General features: G+C 43.0%; 1 protein-coding gene across 3 annotated transcripts in view; it reads right to left on the bottom strand.

The window, feature by feature from the left end:
* Positions 1–2,337: 2,337 nt before the first annotated feature.
* Positions 2,338–20,245, bottom strand: part of LOC106592454 (pyruvate carboxylase, mitochondrial) — a 482,562-nt gene continuing 464,654 nt past the window's right edge. For all 3 annotated transcript variants that reach the window (XM_045701616.1, XM_045701615.1, XM_045701617.1), the window contains exons 26-29: positions 13,601–13,747; positions 9,094–9,195; positions 4,238–4,378; positions 2,338–3,570 (exon numbers count right to left, since the gene is read on the bottom strand). In XM_045701616.1, the coding sequence (XP_045557572.1) occupies positions 3,313–3,570; positions 4,238–4,378; positions 9,094–9,195; positions 13,601–13,747 (648 nt within the window). In that variant the 3' untranslated portion in view covers positions 2,338–3,312. The remainder of the gene's footprint in view (positions 3,571–4,237; positions 4,379–9,093; positions 9,196–13,600; positions 13,748–20,245) is intronic.

The raw sequence follows: 20,245 nt of genomic DNA, 5'->3' as shown, positions 1-20,245 counted from the left end.
CTCTCTCTCTCTGTCTGGTCTCTCTCTCTCTGTCTGGTCTCTCTCTCTCTGTCTGGTCCCTCTCTCTCTCTGGTCTCTCTCTCTCTGTCTGTCTCTCTCTCTCTCTGTCTGGTCTCTCTCTCTGTCTGGTCTCTCTCTCTCTGTCTGGTCTCTCTCTCTCTGTCTGGTCTCCCATCTCTCTCTCTGTCTGGTCTCTCTCTCTCTGTCTGGTCTCTCTCTCTCTGTCTGGTCTCTCTCTCTCTATCTGGTCTCTCTCTCTCTGTCTGATCTCTCTCTCTCTGTCTGGTCTCTCTCTCTCTCTGTCTGGTCTCTCTCTCTCTGTCTGGTCCTCTCTCTCTCTGTCTGGTCCTCTCTCTCTCTGTCTGGTCCCTCTCTCTCTCTGTCTGGTCCCTCTCTCTCTGTCTGGTCCCTCTCTCTCTCTGTCTGGTCTCTCTCTCTCTGTCTGGTCCCCCTCTCTCTCTGTCTGGTCCCCATCTCTCTCTGTCTGGTCTCTCTCTCTCTGTCTGGTCTCTCTCTCTCTGTCTGGTCTCTCTCTCTCTGTCTGGTCCCTCTCTCTCTCTGTCTGGTCTCTCTCTCTCTCTCTGTCTGGTCTCATCTCTCTCTCTGTCTGGTCTCTCTCTCTCTCTGTCTGGTCTCTCTCTCTCTCTGTCTGGTCTCTCTCTCTCTCTGTCTGGTCTCTCTCTCTCTGTCTGGTCTCTCTCTCTCTCTGTCTGGTCTCTCTCTCTCTGTCTGGTCTCTCTCTCTCTCTGTCTGGTCTCTCTCTTTCTCTGTCTGGTCTCTCTCTCTCTGTCTGGTCCCTCTCTCTCTCTGTCTGGTCTCTCTCTCTCTCTGGTCTCTCTCTCTCTCTGTCTGGTCTCTCTCTCTCTGTCTGGTCTCTCTCTCTCTGTCTGGTCTCTCTCTCTCTGTCTGGTTCCCATCTCTCTCTCTGTCTGGTCCCTCTCTCTCTCTGTCTGGTCTCTCTCTCTCTCTGTCCGGTCCCTCTCTCTCTCTGTCTGGTCTTCCCCAGTAGCCATATGAAGGAACAGGACGTTCTGAAAGTTAGCCTGTCAAGAGATGAGAGGTGTGACGGCACTGGTTCTCTTTCCCAGCTCCCTCTGTGGAACAGCTTTGTAGTTTAATGAGAGAGCCAAGTCTCTCTCGAACACACACAGACACACACACACACACACACACACACACAGACACAAACACAGGCACACGCACACGCGCACACACACACACTGCAACTTTATGCTATAAGAACAGCAAAAGATTCTCCCCAGTTCTAACTCTGTTACAATCCCAAACTCATCCTCACCCAATGAGAACACCTTACGTTTTGGATTAACTTTATTTAAAGTACATTTTGGATGAACTTTATTTAAATGAAAGTATAGGACAAAAACACCAATCATTAGTTAACACTGTTGTTGTTTTGTAATAATTCAAGTTAACATTACAAGTAAATCTCAGTAACTAAAGTTCAGATAGAAATGTGTAGAGAGAAAAAAAGAAAGTACATCCACAAAATATTATTGTAAAAGCCTTTTAAAATACAGTCCAGGACAACTTGGTTGGTTGGTGTATATGTTATACAGGGAGGGAGGGAGGGAGGCAGGGAGAGAGAGAGGGAGGGAGGGAAGGAGGCAGGGAGAGAGAGAGGGAGGGAAGGAGGCAGGGAGAGAGAGAGGGAGGGAGGGAGGGAAGGAGGCAGGGAGAGAGAGAGGGAGGGAGGGAGAGAGGCAGGAGGGAGGGAGGGAGGGAGGCAGGGAGAGAGAGAGGAGGGAGAGAGAGAGGGAGGGAGGCAGGGAGAGAGAGGGAGGGAAGGAGGCAGGGAGAGAGAGAAAGAGGGAGGGAGGGAGGGAGGCAGGGAGAGAGAGAGAGAGGGAGGGAGGGAGGGAGGAGGGAGGGAGGCAGTGAGAGAGAGAGAGAGAGAGAGAGGGAGGGAGGCAGGGAGAGCTGGAGGGAGGGAGGGAGGGAGGTAGGTAGGGAGGGAGAGAGAGAGAGGGAGGGAGGGAGGGAAGCAGGGAGAGAGAGAGAGAGGGAGGGAGGCAGGGAGGGAGGGAGAGAGAGAGAGAGAGAGGGAGGGAGGCAGGGAGGGAGAGGGAGAGGGAGGGAGAGAGGTAGAGAGGTAGAGAGAGGTAGAGAGAGAGAGAGAGAGGCAGAGAGAGAGAGAGAGAGAGGGAGGGAGGCAGGGAGAGGGAGGGAGGGAGGCAGGAAGGGGGGAGAGAGAGAGGGAGGGAGGGAGGCAGGAAGGGGGAGAGGGAGGGAGGGAGGCAGGGAGAGAGAGAGGGAGGGAGGGGAGAGGGAGGGAGGGAGGCAGGGAGAGAGAGAGAGAGAGTGTGGGGGTATGAGGTGAAAAGGTAGAGGGAGGGAATCTGTGTTGGGTTGATTGCAAAGTAGCTTTTGACAAAAACGTACCCATATAATATATAATTCAGGCTTTTTCCTTTTAAAAACATCTGGTACAAAATATTCATCTCATAAGTCATCTCATTTCAATAAAAAATTTAAGTTGGTGCTGGAATAACATTTTAAATGAAAGTAATATTCAACTTCTACAGTAGATGCAGACTACCTTATTAAGACACAATGGAAAACAGTCAATATGATTATAACAATTATAAAAACCTTGATTCTATTCTAAAATGTGTGAGATGACGACGGTGACGTCGCCATGACAACTGTCCCACGATGCATTGCGCGTGTGTAGCGTCGGGCAGCGGCTAACAAAATGTTACCATTAATATTTCAAAGCCTCAAGAATAGGTTTTCCCGCTCCGCTAGATTCAACATTAAAACAAGTTTGCAGCCGGTGACACACACACACACACACACACACACACACACACACACACACACACACACACACACACACACACACACACACACACACACACACACACACACACACACAGAGGAGAATATCAACAGCTAAATACATTCTATCCCCAGAGTCACCACATTATTGCTGCTAATTTAAACATCATTAGTAAAGGTAATTAATTCACCAACGAATAATTACTCAGCTGAAATAAAACCTTTTTCTCCTGCTCTTCTGTCTCTCTTTCTCTCTCTCCTCCTCCTCTTCTCTCTCTCTCTCTCTCTCCTCTTCCTCTTCTCTCTCTTTTTCTCCCTCTCTCTCTCCTCCTCTTCTCTCTCTCTTTTTCTCTCTCTCTCTTTCTCTCCTACTCCTGCTCGTTCCCTCCTAATATCCATTTGGTTCCTAGTTCTGCAAACCTTTTTATCTAGAGAGTTCCCTATCTCCCCAGTCCACTCTTTCTCTCCCTCTCTCTACTCCATCTCTCTACTCCATCTCTCTACTCCATCTCTCTACTCCTCTGCAGTGATTTCCAATATCAAATCATCTCCTTCCAAGCTGGTACCAGTGTTCACATGAATCACCGTGACAACCCCAGTCAGTGGACAGTTAACCACAGTCTCCATCTTCATAGCTGACAGAACACAAAGCGGCTGACCCTTCTCCACCTTCTGACCAGGCTCAACTTTGACCTCGATGACCTTTCCGGGCATGGGTGCCCCCACCTGACCCCGGACGGACTTCAGAGCCTTAGGATGGAACTTCATCTCCTGTAGAAGGGGGAGGTGGGGAGAAAAATCAATCAATCAATCCATCAATCAATCCATCAATCAATCATCAGTCAATCAATCAAGGATTGATGGATCTATGAGATCCTAGTTGTCTTTGCTCTTCAACAGTGAGACCTAGATTGATGTCATGAGGATATGAATGAAGAGAGCCAGGTAACAGCAAATACTCCCTTCCCCTTGAGATCACATGTTCACAGTCCAGTCCAGTTCAGTCTAGTCCAGGTAACAGCAAATACTCCCTTCCCCTTGAGATCACATGTTCACAGTCCAGTCCAGTCTAGTCCAGGTAACAGCAAATACTCCCTTCCCCTTGAGATCCCATGTTCACAGTCCAGTCCAGTCTAGTCCAGGTAACAGCAAATACTCCCTTCCCCTTGAGATCACATGTTCACAGTCCAGTCCAGTCTAGTCCAGGTAACAGCAATGCTCCCTTCCCCTTGAGATCACATGTTCACAGTCCAGTCCAGTCTAGTCCAGGTAACAGCAATGCTCCCTTCCCCTTGAGATCATAATGTTCACAGTCCAGTCCAATCCAGTCCAATCCAGTCCAATCCAATCCAGTCCAGTCCAATCTAGTCCAGTCCAGTCTTCAACCTTCAATCTGTCAATTAATACATCTATGAATTAACCAATAAATCAGACTTACCTTCATGGCCAGGTTATCTTTGACCAGGACTGACCGCAGCTGACCGTTGAGCTCAAAGAACACTCCTCTCTGACCTGTCTTATTCAGGTCTCCCACCGCTAGGGCCTTGATGTGTAACGTCTTCCCTCTCTCTATCTCCACCTGGGAGGGAAAGGGAGGAAGAGGGGGATGGAGAGAAAGAGGAGTGGGAGAGAGATGTAGAGAGAAAGAGAGATGTAATGTACAGTAGCTATTTTCAGTCCTCTGTATGTCGTATATAAATCTGTACTGTCTTCAGAATCACTCTATCCTCTGTGCATGCTTGGGTGATTTCAGTGACTATTCCAGTCTATTTTAGTCAGGGGTTTGAACTGTTTCATGGAACAGAACAGAAAACCAGGAACGAAAGTGATCTATATTGTTCCTGAACAGAACTGCTATTTTAAAACCATGGCATTCTGGATTAACATGGGATTCCGGATTAATATGGGATTGCGGATCTCTTGCTTATTCCCTTCTGATTCCGGGAATTTTCCTACCGGAATTTTGGGAAAACTTGAGAATTTGGAAATCTAAGGAAGTCTCCAGGTTTTGCTCGCCTGAGGTAGAGTATCTCATGATAAGCTGTAGATCACACTATTTACCAAGAGAGTTTGTCTATATTCTTTGTAGCTGTCTATTTACCACCACAAACCGATGCTGGCACTAAAACAAATACAATTTGTGACAAATAAATGTAATTTGATTTAATTTGAACATTACAAGCATAGTTGATATACTCTCTCTGTGCCTCAGTGTTGCAATTTCAGTGACTGTTTCTATATCAGTCTACTTTATGTTGCTATTTCAGCGACTCCCCTGTATCCATCTCCCCTGTAGCTAGTGGTATGTTGCTATAGGCGACATGGCTGTCGTACTGTTAACCCATCTCCCCTGTAGCTAGTGGTATGTTGCTATAGGCGACATGGCTGTCGTACTGTTAACCCATCTCCCCTGTAGCTAGTGGTATGTTGCTATAGGCGACATGGCTGTCGTACTGTTAACCCATCTCCCTGTAGCTAGTGGTATGTTGCTATAGGCGACATGGCTGTCGTACTGTTAACCCATCTCCCCTGTAGCTAGTGGTATGTTGCTATAGGCGACATGGCTGTCGTACTGTTAACCCATCTCCCCTGTAGCTAGTGGTATGTTGCTATAGGCGACATGGCTGTCGTACTGTTAACCCATCTCCCCTGTAGCTAGTGGTATGTTGCTATAGGCGACATGGCTGTCGTACTGTTAACCCATCTCCCCTGTAGATACAGTGAGCACCATAATTCATTGGACAGTGACAATGTTTTTGTTATTTTGGTTCTGTACTCTAGCACTTTGAGTTTGAAAGGATACAACGACAATGAGGGTGAAGTGCAGACTGTCAGCTTTAATTTGAGGGTATTTTCATACATATCGGATAAACCGTTTAGAAATGACAGCACCTTTTGTACATGGTCCCCCCATTTTAAGGTACTACAAGTATTTGTTGAATTGTCTTCACAGATGTGTGTCGTTAGGCAGGTGTATTCATTTGTGTCGTTAGTGAATGCAGGAGAGCTGTTGATGAATAGTATTGATTCTAGACTTTGCTATTGCCTTTTGGAGGTTGTTGTTGGGGTGTGACAACATGAGGAAGACAGCAGTGTTCGATGCAAATGAAAATCAATCAATCAGGAACATTGCAAAAACCCTGGGCACGCCCAAGTCAACAGTTTGGTTCATTATTAACAAGAAAACAACAACCGGTGAACTCAATTATGTCAAAAGACCCGGTAGACTGAGGAAGACCAGAGGAAGACCACTGTAGTGGATGACCGGAGAATACTCTCTATGGTGAAGAAAAACTCTGCTGACTACAGCCCAACAGATCAAAACACTCTCCTGGATGAAGGTGTAGATGTGTCAAAGTCTACCATACGTAGAAGACTACACCAGCAGGACTACAGAGGGTACACGCCAAGATGCAAACCACTGATAAGCCTGAAGAACAGAAAGGCGAGATTACAGTTTCCTAAAAAGCACCTAAAAAGAGCAACAAGATTTCTGGAAAAAAAGGTATTGTGGACATATGAGACAAATATTAACATGTACTAGAGTGATGGAAAGAGGAAAGTGTGGAGGAAAAAAAGACATGCCCATGATCCAAAGCATACCACCTCATCCGTGAAACATGGTGGAGGGGGTGTTATGGCTTGGGCCTGTATGGCTGCCAGTGGAACAGGCTCACTTGTCTTCATCAATGATGTGACTGCAGACAGAGAACAATGAATTCTGAAGTCTACAGAAATATTTTATCTGCTCAGATCAAACCAAATGTCTCCAAACTCATTGGACGGCACTTCATCATGCAACAAGGCTGCAGTACAGGCCTGGCAGAGCGTCACCAGGGAAGATACCCAGCGTCTGGTGACTTCGATGCATCGCAGACTTCAAGTAGTCATTCCATGCAAAGGATATGCGACTAAATACTAACAATGATTACTTAATTTTACATTATGTTAAACTGTCCAATGTTTTTTGATGCCCGAAAATGGGGGGGGGGGGGGACCCTGTACAAAAGGTGCTATCATTTCTAAACAGTTTATCCGATATGTATGAAAATACCCTCAAATTAAAGCTGACAGTCTGCACTTCACCCTCATTGTCGTTGTATCCTTTCAAACTCAAAGTGCTAGAGTACAGAACCAAAATAACAAAAACATTGTCACTGTCCAATGAATTATGGTGCTCACTGTATATGTATGTTGCTATAGGCTATGGCTGTCATACTGTTCATCATCTAGAAACTATTCTTGGGATTCATGTTCTATTCTAGTATATCATGTTCTATTCTAGTATATCATGTTCTATTCTAGTATATCATGTTCTATTCTAGTATATCATTTTCTATTCTAGTATATCATGTTCTATTCTAGTATATCATGTTCTATTCTAGTATATAATTTTCTATTCTAGTATATCATGTTCTATTCTAGTATATCATTTTCTATTCTAGTATATCATGTTCTATTCTAGTATATCATTTTCTATTCTAGTATATCATGTTCTATTCTAGTATATCATGTTCTATTTTTGTCTCATATGGTGTGACTAGTCTATTTCAGGTGTTTATATTTCTGTCTGTCTCTATGTCTCTAAGTCTCTGCTCTCTATGTTTCTGTCTCTGTCTCCATCTCTATGTCTCTATGTCTCTGTCTATATGTCTCTGTCTCCATTCTCTAAGTCTCTGCTCTCTATGTCTCTATGTCTCTGTCTCTATGTCTCTATGTCTCTGTCTCTAAGTCTCTGTCTCTAAGTCTCTGTCTCTATGTCTCTGTCTCCATTCTCTAAGTCTCTGCTCTCTCTGTCTCTGCTCTCTATGTCTCTGTCTCTGTCTATATGTCTCTGTCTCTGTCTATATGTCTCTGTCTCTGTCTATATGTCTCTATGTCTCTATGTCTCCGTTCTCTAAGTCTCTGCTCTCCACGTCTCTGCTCTCTACGTCTCTGTCTCTACGTCTCTGTCTCTACGTCTCTGTCTCTACGTCTCTGTCTATATGTCTCTGTCTATATGTCTCTGTCTCCATTTTCTAAGTCTCTGCTCTCTATGTCTCTGTCTCTAATCTCTATGTCTCTAATCTCTCTGTCTCTCTGTCTCTATGTCTCTGTCTCTGATCTCTATGTCTCTGTGTCTCTGTTTCTATGTCTCTGTCTCTATGTCTCTAATCTCTATGTCTCTATGTCTGTCTCTGTCTCTAAGTTAAACACTGTTAATAAACCCTATAGAAAAACACAGACGTTATAGCCTATAAAATAAAGTGTGCCGTTTTTTGTAGCCACCAATGTTGACAGTCCTATGCATAATTCATTACGTTTTCTGACACAGACATGAAGTCGGTTAACAATTCAGAGAGACATGAGGGAAAATTCTTTGTTATTATCCTGTCCCACTGAAACCCCCAAAATCCTGACTCCTGTCTCACATGAAAATTCTTAACTTTATTCTGTATTTCATAGGTGGCATTATCAAAGCACATCTCTCGCTTACGCTTGTCAAAATACAGCTATAACACCCCCCCCCCCCCACCCACTTCTCTGCACTGTCTCCTAGTACTGTTCAGTAGAGAATGTGTGATCAACAAACGGTATGAGAGTAGATATGGATATTTCGTTTTTTTTTTTACAACAGAGTTGATCCCACGTTAGGATACGTTGATATTTCAACAATTTCCTCGCTTCATCTCCCCGTTTATTCATGTGCACATCTGCTGTCTGTAGAACCATCAACTACATGGTGACAAATATAGGAGATATCCTGTAATTCACTGAAGGATATTATCTATAGCAAGCTTAGCAACTTTGGTCATTTGACTGTTGTTTGACTGCTGTTACAAAGAGGCTGTAGTCTATACTCCGGCTGCGCTCTGTGGGTCCTGAGCGGTCGAGATAGCCTTACTGCTGAAATACGCTGAATTAATTGAGGAACATGATAACGCTCTGAATTTATGAACAGCCTGTTTCGCAATTGACCACAATTTAATTGGCGATCAAAGATAGTTACTCTATACTCACTAAATATCAGTTTAATTTGAAATCTTTCCATAGTGGTGCAGCCAAGCCGACAAGGTGTCGTAGTGCCTCTCTTATTTGGGGAGAACTCTGGCATTAAAACCATATCTTGGTTTTAATTAAACACTTTAAATGGGCGCTTCTGATTTTTGTGGTATTTCCTGGGACTCTCAGGATAAATATGAATTATTAATACACATTATTATATACACTACAATACACCTCAAACTGCTCAGCTAAAAAATAAAGAGGACAGCACCAAAGATGCTTAAAAGAAACCAAGATATTACCACCAACCTGAAACTCCTCTGCTATCTTGGGCCCGTCCAGGAAGAGCCGTGTGCTGAGGCAGTCGACGGGACCGAAGCTCCCTGTGAACTCCTTGTACTCCTGGAACACCTGGGGGGGGGGAGGAGGAGGAGGAGGAGGAGGAGGAGGAGGTAGAGGGAGAGGGAGAGAGAGAGAGGACAGAGAGAAATAGAAGAGAGAAAGGGAGAGGACACAGAGAGAGGACAGAGAGAAATAGAAGAGAGAAAGGGAGAGGACACAGAGAGAAATAGAAGAGAGAAAGGGAGAGGACACAGAGAGAGGACAGAGAGAAATAGAAGAGAGAAAGGGAGAGGACACAGAGAGAAATAGAAGAGAGAAAGGGAGAGGACACAGAGAGAGGACAGAGAGAAATAGAAGAGAGAAAGGGAGAGGACATAGAGAGAGGACAGAGAGAAATAGAAGAGAGAAAGGGAGAGGACACAGAGAGAGGACAGAGAGAAATAGAAGAGAGAAAGGGAGAGGACACAGAGAGAGGACAGAGAGAAATAGAAGAGAGGACAGAGGACAGAGAGAGAACAGAGAAAGGGAGAGGACAGAGAGAGAACAGAGAAAGGGAGAGGACACAGAGAGGACAGAGAGAAATAGAAGAGAGGACAGAGGACAGAGAGAGAACAGAGAAAGGAAGAGGACACAGAGAGATGACAGAGAGAAAGAGAAGAGAGAAACACAGAGGACAGAGAGAGAACAGAGAAAGGAAGAGGACACAGAGAGATGACAGAGAGAAGAGAGAAGGACAGAGGACAGAGAGGACAGAGAGAAAGAGAAGAGAGAAGGTCAGAGAGAAAGGGAGAGGACACAGAGAGAACAGATAGAGAGAATAGAGAGAAAGAAAAGAGAGAGAACAGAGAGAAAGGGAGAGGACAGAGAGAGAGAATGGAGAGAGAGGACAGAGAGAGAACAGAGCAAGAGGACAGAGGGAAAGGGAGAGGAAGAAAGACATAGGACAACATGAACATCTATTCTCACTATCCTGATTCAACAAATCAACAGTGTGTGTGTGTCAAATCAAATCCCATTTTATTGGTCACATACACATGGTTAGCAGATGTTAATGCGAGTGTAGCAAAATGCTTGTGCTTCTAGTTCCGACCGTGCAGTAATATCTAACAAGTAATCTAACAATTCAACAACGACTACCTTATACACACAAGTGTAAAGGAATGAATAAGAATATGTACATATAAATATATGGATGAGCGATGGCCGTGCGGCATAGGCAAGATGCAGTAGATGGTATAGAGTACAGTATATACATATGAGATGAGTAATGTAGGGTATGTAAACATTATATAAAGTGGCATTATTTAAAGTGACTAGTGATACATTTATTACATCCAATTTGTAATTATTAAAGTGGCCAGAGATTTGAGTCAGTATGTTGGCAGCAGCCACTCAATGTTAGTGATGGCTGTTTAACCTGTTGGGGCTAGGGGGCAGTATTTGCACGGCCGGATAAAAAATGTACCCGATTTAATCTGGTTACTACTCCTGCCCAGTAACTAGAATATGCATATAATTTGTAGATTTGGATAGAATACACTCTAAAGTTTCTAAAACTGTTTGAATGGTGTCTGTGAGTATAACAGAACTCATATGGCAGGCCAAAACCTGAGAAGATTCCATGCAGGAAGTGGAAATCTGATTTGTGGAATCACCTTCAACACTTTGCCTATGAAACACACCGTAAGTTAGGATTCATTTAGGCTTCCACTAGATGTCAACAGTCTTTACAAAGTAGTTTGAGTCTTCTCCGGTAAAAACTGACCGAACGAGAGGCCTGGAAAGTTGGTCATAGGGGGAGGGCCATTACTACTATGACGCGGGCGCCCGTGGCTACCCTCTCGTTCCGAAACGTTTAGTAAGACAATGCAATCGTCCGCCTTGAATATTATTGAAGCTCTGATTGAAAAAGGCCCTAAAGATTTATGTTATACAACGTTTGACATGTTTAAACGAACGTAAATATATATTTTTTGCACATTCGTGACGACAAGTCCCGCGCGCTTCAGTACATTATGAGTAGCCTTCGGAACGCGCTAACAAGAAGGAGCTATTGGGACATAAATGATTAACTTTTTCGAACAAAACTACATTTGTTGTGGACCTGGGATTCCTGGAAGTGCCTTCTGATGAAGATAATCAAAGGTAAGTGAATATTTACAATAGTATATTTGATTTAGCCTTCCCTGTAGCTCAGTTGGTAGAGCATGGTGTTTGCAACGCCAGGGTTGTGGGTTCGTTTCCCACAGGGGGCCAGCAAAAAAAAAAATGTATGAAATTGTATGAAATGTATGCATTCACTACTGTAAGTCGCTCTGGATAAGAGCGTCTGCTAAATGACTAAAATGTAAAATGTAAAATGTAAATTTTAGATGGTTCCAAGATGGCGCTAACCTGTATCGCCTAGCCTATTTTTCTGAGCATAGCACCTCATTTATTGCAAAGTGTGATTTCCCAGTAAAGTTATTTTTAAATCTGGCAATGCGGTTGCATTAACGAGATGTTAATCTATAATTCTTTGAATGACAATATTACATTTTAACAATGTTTTCGAATAGTAATTTTGTAAATTGTAGCGCTGATTCACCGGAAGCATTTGAGGGAAAATATTTTCTGAACGTCACGCGCCGATGTAAAATGCTGTTTTTATATATAAATATGAACTTTATCGAACAAAAAATGCATGTATTGTGTAACATGTTGTCCTAGGAGTGTCATCTGATGAAGATTGTCAAAGGTTAGTGCTGCATTTAGCTGTGTTTTGGGTATTTGTGATGCATGCTAGTTGCTTTGAAAATGGCAGTGTGATTATTTTTGGCAGGGTACTCTCCTAACATAATCTAATGTTTTGCTTTTGCTGTAAAGCCTTTTTGAAATCGGACAACGTGGTTCGATTCAAGAGAGGTGTATCTATAAAATGGTGTAAAATAGTCATATGTTTGAGAAAATCAAGTTTTAGCATTTATGAGGTATTTGTATTTCGCGCGACGCGATTCCACTGGCTGTTGACTAGGCTGGGACGCAAGCGTCCCAGGTTCCCAGACAGGTTAACAGTCTGATTGCCTTGAGATAGAAACTGTTTTTCAGTCTCTCGGTCCCAGTGTTGATGCACCTGTATTGACCTTGCCTTCTGGATGATAACGGGGTGAACAGGCAGTGGCTCGGGTGGTTGTTGTCCTTGATGATTTGGCCTTCCTGTGACATTGGGTGGTGTAGGTGTCCTGGAGGGCAGGTAGTTTGCCCCATGGTGATGCGTTGTGCAGACCTCACCACCCTCTGGAGAGCCTTGCGGTTATGGGCGGAGCAGTTGTCGTACCAGGCGGTGATACAGCCCAACAGGATGCTCTCGATTGTGCATCTGTAAAAGTTTGTGAGTGTTTTCAGTGACAAGCCACATTTCTTCAGCCTCTTGAGGTTGTAGTGGCGCTGCTGCGCCTTCTTCACCACACTGTCTGTGTGGGTGGACCATTTCAGTTTGTCCGTGATGTGTACGCAGAGGAACTTAAAACTTTCCACCTTCTCCACCACTGTCCCGTCGACGTGGATAGGGGGGCTGCTCCCTCTGCTGTTTCCTGAAGTCCACGATCATCTCCTTTGTTTTGTTGACATTGAGTGTGAGGTTATTTTCCTGACACCACACTCCGAGGGCCCTCACCTCCTCCCTGTAGGCCGTCTCGTTGTTGTTGGTAATCAAGCCTACCACTGTAGTATAGTCTGCAAACTTGATGATTGAGTTGGAGGCGTGCATGGCCACGCAGTTACAGGTGAACAGGGAGTACAGGAGAGGGCTGAGAACGCACCCTTGTGGGGCCCCAGTGTTGAGGATCATCAGATGTTGTTACCTACCTCACCACCTGGGGGCGGCCTGTCAGGAAGTCCAGGACCCAGTTGCACTAGGCGGGGTCGAGACCCAGGGACGAATTTGGAGGGTACTATGGTGTTAAATGCTGAGCTGTAATTGATGAACAGCATTCTTACATAGGTATTCCTCTTGTCCAGATGGGTTAGGGCAGTGTGCAGTGTGATGGCGATTGTGTTGTCTGTGGACCTATTGGGGCGGTAAGCAAATTGGAGTGGGTCTAGTGTGACAGGTAAGGTGGAGGTGATATGATCCTTGACTAGTCTCTCAAAGCACTTCATGATGACAGAAGTGAGTGCTATGGGGCGATAGTCGTTTAGCTCCGTTACCTTCGCTTTCTTGATTACAGGAACAATGGTGGCCCTCTTGAAGCATGTGGGGACAGCAGACTGGGATAAGGATTGATTGAATATGTCTGTAAACACACCAGCCGGCTGGTCTGCGCATGCTCTGAGGACGCGGCTAGGGATGCCATCTGAGAACACGGCTAAGGATGCCATCTGAGGATGCGGTTAGGGATGCCATCTTAGGACGCGGCTAAGGATGCCATCTGAGGATGCGGCTAAGGATGCCGTGTGTGTGTGTGTTTGTGTGTGTAATATAAATATAAAATACCTTGGGATACATGGCCGCTGACATCACATCCTCCTCTGTGATGTCATCACCGTGCAGCAAACGCAGACCGGCCTCCAGGGCATTGAAGTCCAGGGGGGGAAGGGTGGCGCCGGGACGCCCCTCGATACGGGGGAGGGATTTTAGAACCTGTGAGGGGAGACAGCCATTCTAAATACTTCATACTGGTCATTTTACATTGCCAGAATAGTTAATTTTTTCCTCCTTTATTCGAGTACTTCCTCATCTTCCTCATTCTGCTGCTGTCGTCTACAGACTCAAGGACATTAATTCTTTCTTTTTTTTTAATGTTTTTTTTTCAACAACGAAGAAGTGTTATAAGTTGGACATGGTTGCCGTGCCAACGTTAAGTAACTGACAGTAGGCCTCGTCCCAAAAAAATATGGTTTGAAATTGAAAAAGGAACACTCAAGTGTTCTAAAAACCTTCGCAGTTCCCCTGTGACGATTGGCCAATACAGGACCACCCTTGTTGATAATTGGCTAATTCAATACGTGTGCACACACACAAATTCCTTTATAGGAAAGGACTAACCAAAAACAGCAGGAGAAATTACATGGACATTTACTTCTGGAGGGCTCTGAGAGAGAGAGAGAGAGAGAGAGAGAGAGAGAGAGAGAGAGAGAGAGAGAGAGAGAGAGAGAGAGAGAGAGAGAGAGAGAGAGAGAGAGAGAGAGAGAGAGAGAGAGAGAGAGAGAGAGAGAGAGAGAGAGAGAGAGAGAGAGAGAGAGAGAGAGAGAGAGAGAGAGAGAGAGAGAGAGAGAGAGAGAGAGAGAGAGAGAGAGAGAGAGAGAGAGAGAGAGAGAGAGAGAGAGAGAGAGAGAGAGAGAGAGAGAGAGAGAGAGCATATATGTTTAGATTGATATGATTTTTATCAGTCATCCCCATTACCCAACGGAGACATCTAGTTTAACAATGTGTGTGTGTGTATATCAGTTAAACATGTCTATACAGACACAGAACATGGAGAAGAGACATGATGTTTCTGGAAAACCAAGTTCAATCGTTGCTCTATATAATACTGTACGCTTTCTTGAATTTGTTCTAGGCAATTAGCCAGAAGATGAAGCGTGTGTTTTGAAATAATAACATAACATATGCTAAAAGAGTTGATCTATGGGTTGATCTATACTCACTCAGGCTTCACTCACTGGGGTGTGTATTATACTCTGAGATGGGAACAGTTTGCTTTGATGATCCTGGGGCAATCTAGGATTAGTACAATCCATGTTTGGACTTTTAAATGATTTATATATTCTTGAAGATATCATTTAGAATTGCCTCATGAGCTTGTGTAAAGTTGTTTTACCCAGAACCCCAAATATACGTCACGACTTCTGCCAAAGTCGATGCCCCTCCTTGTTCGGGTGCTCGGCGGTTGATGTCACCGGTCTTCTAGCCATCATTGATCAGTTTTTCCATTTTCCATTGGTTTTGTCTTGTTTTCCTACACACCTGGTTGCAATCCCATTCATTACATGTTGTGTATTTAACCCTCTGTTTTCCCTCATGTCCTTGTCGGTGATTGTTTGTTGAGTTATGTACACATGTATTTTGTATCGGTGTGCGACATGTTATTTTTACCCATGTTATTTGTGTACTTTGGTTTTGGAGGTTTTTTTGTTAATTAAAATACTCCAGTTTAACCAAGTTGGTTTCTCCTGCGCCTGACTTCCCTGCCACCTACAAACACGACTATGACAATACATATATAAACATATACACAACCATATATACACTACCGTTCAAAGGTTTGGGGTCACCTAAAAACGTCCTAGTTTTTTTAAAGAAAATAAAATATTTTTTTTGTCCATTAAAATAACTTTCAATTGATCAGAAATACAGTGTTAACCTGTCTGGGCTAGGGGGCAGTATTTTCACGGCCGGATATAAAACGTACACGATTTAAACTGGTTACTACTCTTGCCCAGAAATGAGAATATGCATATAATTATTGGCTTTGGAAAGAAAACACTCTAAAGTTTCTAAAACTGTTTGAATGGTGTCTGTGAGTATAACAGAACTCATATGGCAGGTCAAAACCTGAGAAGATTCCATGCAGGAAGTGGCCTGTCTGACAATTTGTAGTCCTTCTGTTGCATCTCTATCGAAATTACAGCATCTGTGCTGTTACGTGACACTTTCTAAGGCTTCCATTGGCTCTCTAAAGCGTTCAGAAAGCGGAATGACGCGTCTCCTGTCTCTGGGCAAAGTACAGCAGCAGAGTATGTAAGTGGTCTGCCTGGGGACAGTGAGACTGGAGATGCGCGTTCACGAGACCTCACCATTTTTTTCTTTCACTCTTTGAATGAATACAACGTTGTCCGGTTGGAATATTATCGCTATTTTACGAGAAAAATAGCATAAAAATGTATTTTAAACAGCGTTTGACATGCTTCTAAGTACGGTAAAGGAATATTTAGATTTTTTTTGTCACGAAATGCGCTCGCGCCTTACCCTTCGGATAGTGTCCTGAACGCACAAACAAAACGGAGGTATTTGGATATAACTATGGATTATTTGGAACCAAAACAACATTTGTTGTTGAAGTAAAAGTCCTGGGAGTGCATTCTGACGAAGAACAGCAAAGGTAATCCAATTTTTCTAATAGTAATTCTGAGTTTAGGTTGACCCAAACTTGGTGGGTGTCAAATTAGCTAGCCGTGATGGCTGAGCTATGTACTCAGAATATTGCAAAATGTGCTTTCGCCGAAAAGCTATTTTAAAATCTGACATAGCGTTTGCATAAAGGAGTTCTGTATCTATAATTCTTAAAATAATTGTTATGTATTTTGTCAACGTTTATCATGAGCAATTTAGTAAATTCACTGGAAGTTTTCGGTGGGTATGCTAGTTCTGAACATCACATGCTAATGTAAAAAGCTGGTTTTTGATATAAATATGAACTTGATTGAACAAAACATGCATGTATTGTATAACATAATGTCCTAGGAGTGTCATCTGATGAAGATCATCAAAGGTTAGGGCTGCATTTAGCTGTGGTTTTGTTTTTTGTGACATATATGCTATATATGCTATATATATATATAGTACCAGCCAAAAGTTTGGACACACCTAGTCATTCAAGGGTTTTTCATGATTTTTACTTATTTTCTATATTGTAGAATATTAGTGAAGACATCACAACTATGAAATAACAATATTAATAATAATAATAATAATATGAAATAATAAGCTTTTTGAGAGAATGCCAAGAGTGTGCAAAGCTGTCATCAAAGCAAAGGGTGACTACTTTGAGGAATCTAAAATCTAAAATATATTTTGATTTGTTTAACCTGTTAGGGCTAGGGGGCAGTATTGACACGGCTGGATAAAAAACGTACCCGATCTAATCTGGTTACTACTCCTGCCCAGTAACTAGAATATGCATGTAATTATTGGCTTTGGATAGAAAACACTCCAAAGTTTCTAAAACTGTTTGAATGGTGTCTGTGAGTATAACAGAACTCAAATGGCAGGTCAAAACCTGAGAAGATTCTGTACAGGAAGTACCTTGTCATCTCTATCCAAAACAAAGGATCTCTGCTGTTACGTGACACTTCCTACGGCTCCAATGGGCTCTCAGAAGGCGGCAAAAAGCTGAATCGTGGCTTTGCAGGCTCTGGCTGAAAAAAAGTAGCGCGTTTGGGTAGTGGCTGGTTACAGTACAGTGAGACTCAGGCGCGTGCCCGCGTCGACCGAATGCTTTGTTTTCTTTCCTCTGTTTACCTAAACGCAGATTCCCGGTCGGAATATTATCGCTTTTTTTACGAGAAAAATGGCATAAAAATGGATTTTAAACAGCGGTTGACATGCTTCGAAGTACTGTAATGGAATATTTAGACATTTTTTGTCACGAATTGCGCCATGCTCGTGACCCTTATTTACTTTTTGGATAGTGTCTTGGAACGCACGAACAAAACGCCGCTATTTGGATATAACGATGGATTATTTTGGACCAAACCAACATTTGTTATTGAAGTAGCAGTCCTTGAGGTGCTTTCTGACGAAGACAACAAAGGTAATCAAACTTTTGTAATAGTAAATCGGAGTTTGGTCAGGGTTAAACTTGGTCGGTGTCTAAATGGCTAGCCGTGATGGCTGGGCTATCTACTGAGAATATTGCAAAAAGTGCTTTCACCGAAAAGCTATTTTAAAATCGGACACCTCCATTGCTCAAAGGAGTTCTGTATATATAATTCTTAAAATAATTGTTACGTTTTTTGTGAACGTTTATCGTGAGTAATTTAGTAAATTCACCGGAGGTATGCTAGTTCTGAACGTCACATGCTAATGTAAAAAGCTGGTTTTTGATATAAATATGAACTTGATTGAACAAAACATGCATGTATTGTATAACATAATGTCCTAGGTGTGTCATCTGATGAAGATCATCAAAGGTTAGTACTGCATTTAGCTGTCTTCTGGGTTTTTGTGACATTATATGCTAGCTTGAAAAATGGGTGTCTGATTATTTCTGGCTGGGTACTCTGCTGACATAATCTAATGTTTTGCTTTCGTTGTAAAGCCTTTTTGAAATCGGACAGTGTGGTTAGATTAACGAGAGTCTTGTCTTTAAAATGCTGTAAAATAGTCATATGTTTGAGAAATTTAAGTAATAGCATTTCTAAGGTATTTGAAAATCGCGCCACTGGATTACACTGGCTGTTGCGTAGGTGGGACGAATTCGTCCCGCCTAGCCCAGAGAGGTTAACACTTTTTTGGTTACTACATGATTCCATATGTGTTATTTCATAGTTTTGATGTCTTCACTATTATTCTACAATGTAGAAAATAGTAAAAATAAAGAAAAACCCTTGAATAGGTGTGTGTGTAGGAGAAGGTGTGACCAAGCTTTTGACTGGTACTGTATTGATATGTTTTTAAAATATATTTTATTTTATTATGTTCCCTTAACCCTACCGCCCCTCCCTTATTGGAGTCAACTGACTGACAACAACACTTGGGCTTCTACTTCCAGCTTATACATACTATATACATTTTACAGAAACAGTATATTTTACATTAGTTATCCTTTGTTGGTTTTTAGTCCCATCCTCCAGATACCCTCAACCCCTCCCATCTATCTCTGAACACTATCCAGTTGTGATTTCTATTTGCCAATACATTTTTTAACTGTGCTGTTTCACAAACGTTGTGAACCTTTATACATTTTACAGACACAGTATATTTTACATTATCTGATTATTAGTTCCACCTGTCAGCTCCACTCAACCCTGAGGTGTGGTGTTTTCACAAAAGTCCTAAAACTTTTGATTCTCATAGTTACTAAAGATTGTAAATTAAAGATAAACATTTTTTTGTTTGTTGCTAAGAGTATTACTATATTACTGATTGACTATGACTTTTCAGATCTGCAGAGTTATCTCCAGGTAAATATTGTAATTCTTTATCCATTCCTGAACCTGTGACCAAAAACAAGCTACATATGGACACTACCAAAACACATGATCTAATGATTCTGTCTCTTCACAGCTACATATGGACACTACCAAAACACATGATCTAATGATTCTGTCTCTTCACAGCTACATATGGACACTACCAAAACACATTATCTAATGATTCTGTCTCTTCACAGCTACATATGGACACTACCAAAACACATGATCTAATGATTCTGTCTCTTCACAGCTACATATGGACACTACCAAAACACATTATCTAATGATTCTGTTTCTTCACAGCTACATATGGACACTACCAAAACACATGATCTAATGATTCTGTCTCTTCACAGCTACATATGGACACTACCAAAACACATGATCTAATGATTCTGTCTCTTCACAGCTACATATGGACACTACCAAAACACATTATCTAATGATTCTGTCTCTTCGCAACAAAATCTGCAGAGCTGAGAATCGTTGTGTCTCCCATATATATACAACACATCCTAGATCTGAATGAAAGAAATAATCTTATTAAATACTTTTTTCTTTACATAGTTGAATGTGCTGACAACAAAATCACACAAAAATAATCAATGGAAATCCAATTTATCAACCCATGGAGGTCTGGATTTGGAGTCACACTCAAAATTAAAGTGGAAAACCACACTACAGGCTGATCCAACTTTGATGTAATGTCCTTAAAACAAGTCAAAATGAGGCTCAGTAGTGTGTGTGGCCTCCACGTGCCTGTATGACCTCCCTACAACGCCTGGGCATGCTCCTGATGAGGTGGCGGATGGTCTCCTGAGGGATCTCCTCCCAGACCTGGACTAAAGCATCCGCCAACTCCTAGACAGTCTGTGGTGCAACGTGGCGTTGGTGGATGGAGCGAGACATGATGTCCCAGATGTGCTCAATTGGATTCAGGTCTGGGGAACGGGCGGGCCAGTCAATAGCATCAATGCCTTCCTCTTGCAGGAACTGCTGACACACTCCAGCCACATGAGGTCTAGCATTGTCTTGCATTAGGAGGAACCCAGGGCCAACCGCACCAGCATATGGTCTCACAAGGGGTCTGAGGATCTCATCTCGGTACATAATGGCAGTCAGGCTACCTCTGGCGAGCACATGGAGGGCTGTGCGGCCCCCAAAGAATTGCCACCCCACACCATGACTGACCCACTGCCAAACCGGTCATGCTGGAGGATGT

The sequence above is a fragment of the Salmo salar genome, chromosome ssa18 (assembly GCF_905237065.1).
Source record: "Salmo salar chromosome ssa18, Ssal_v3.1, whole genome shotgun sequence".
NCBI lineage: Eukaryota > Metazoa > Chordata > Actinopteri > Salmoniformes > Salmonidae > Salmo > Salmo salar.
Note: the sequence above shows the minus strand (reverse complement) of the source record. Positions and strands in the feature narration are given on the sequence as shown.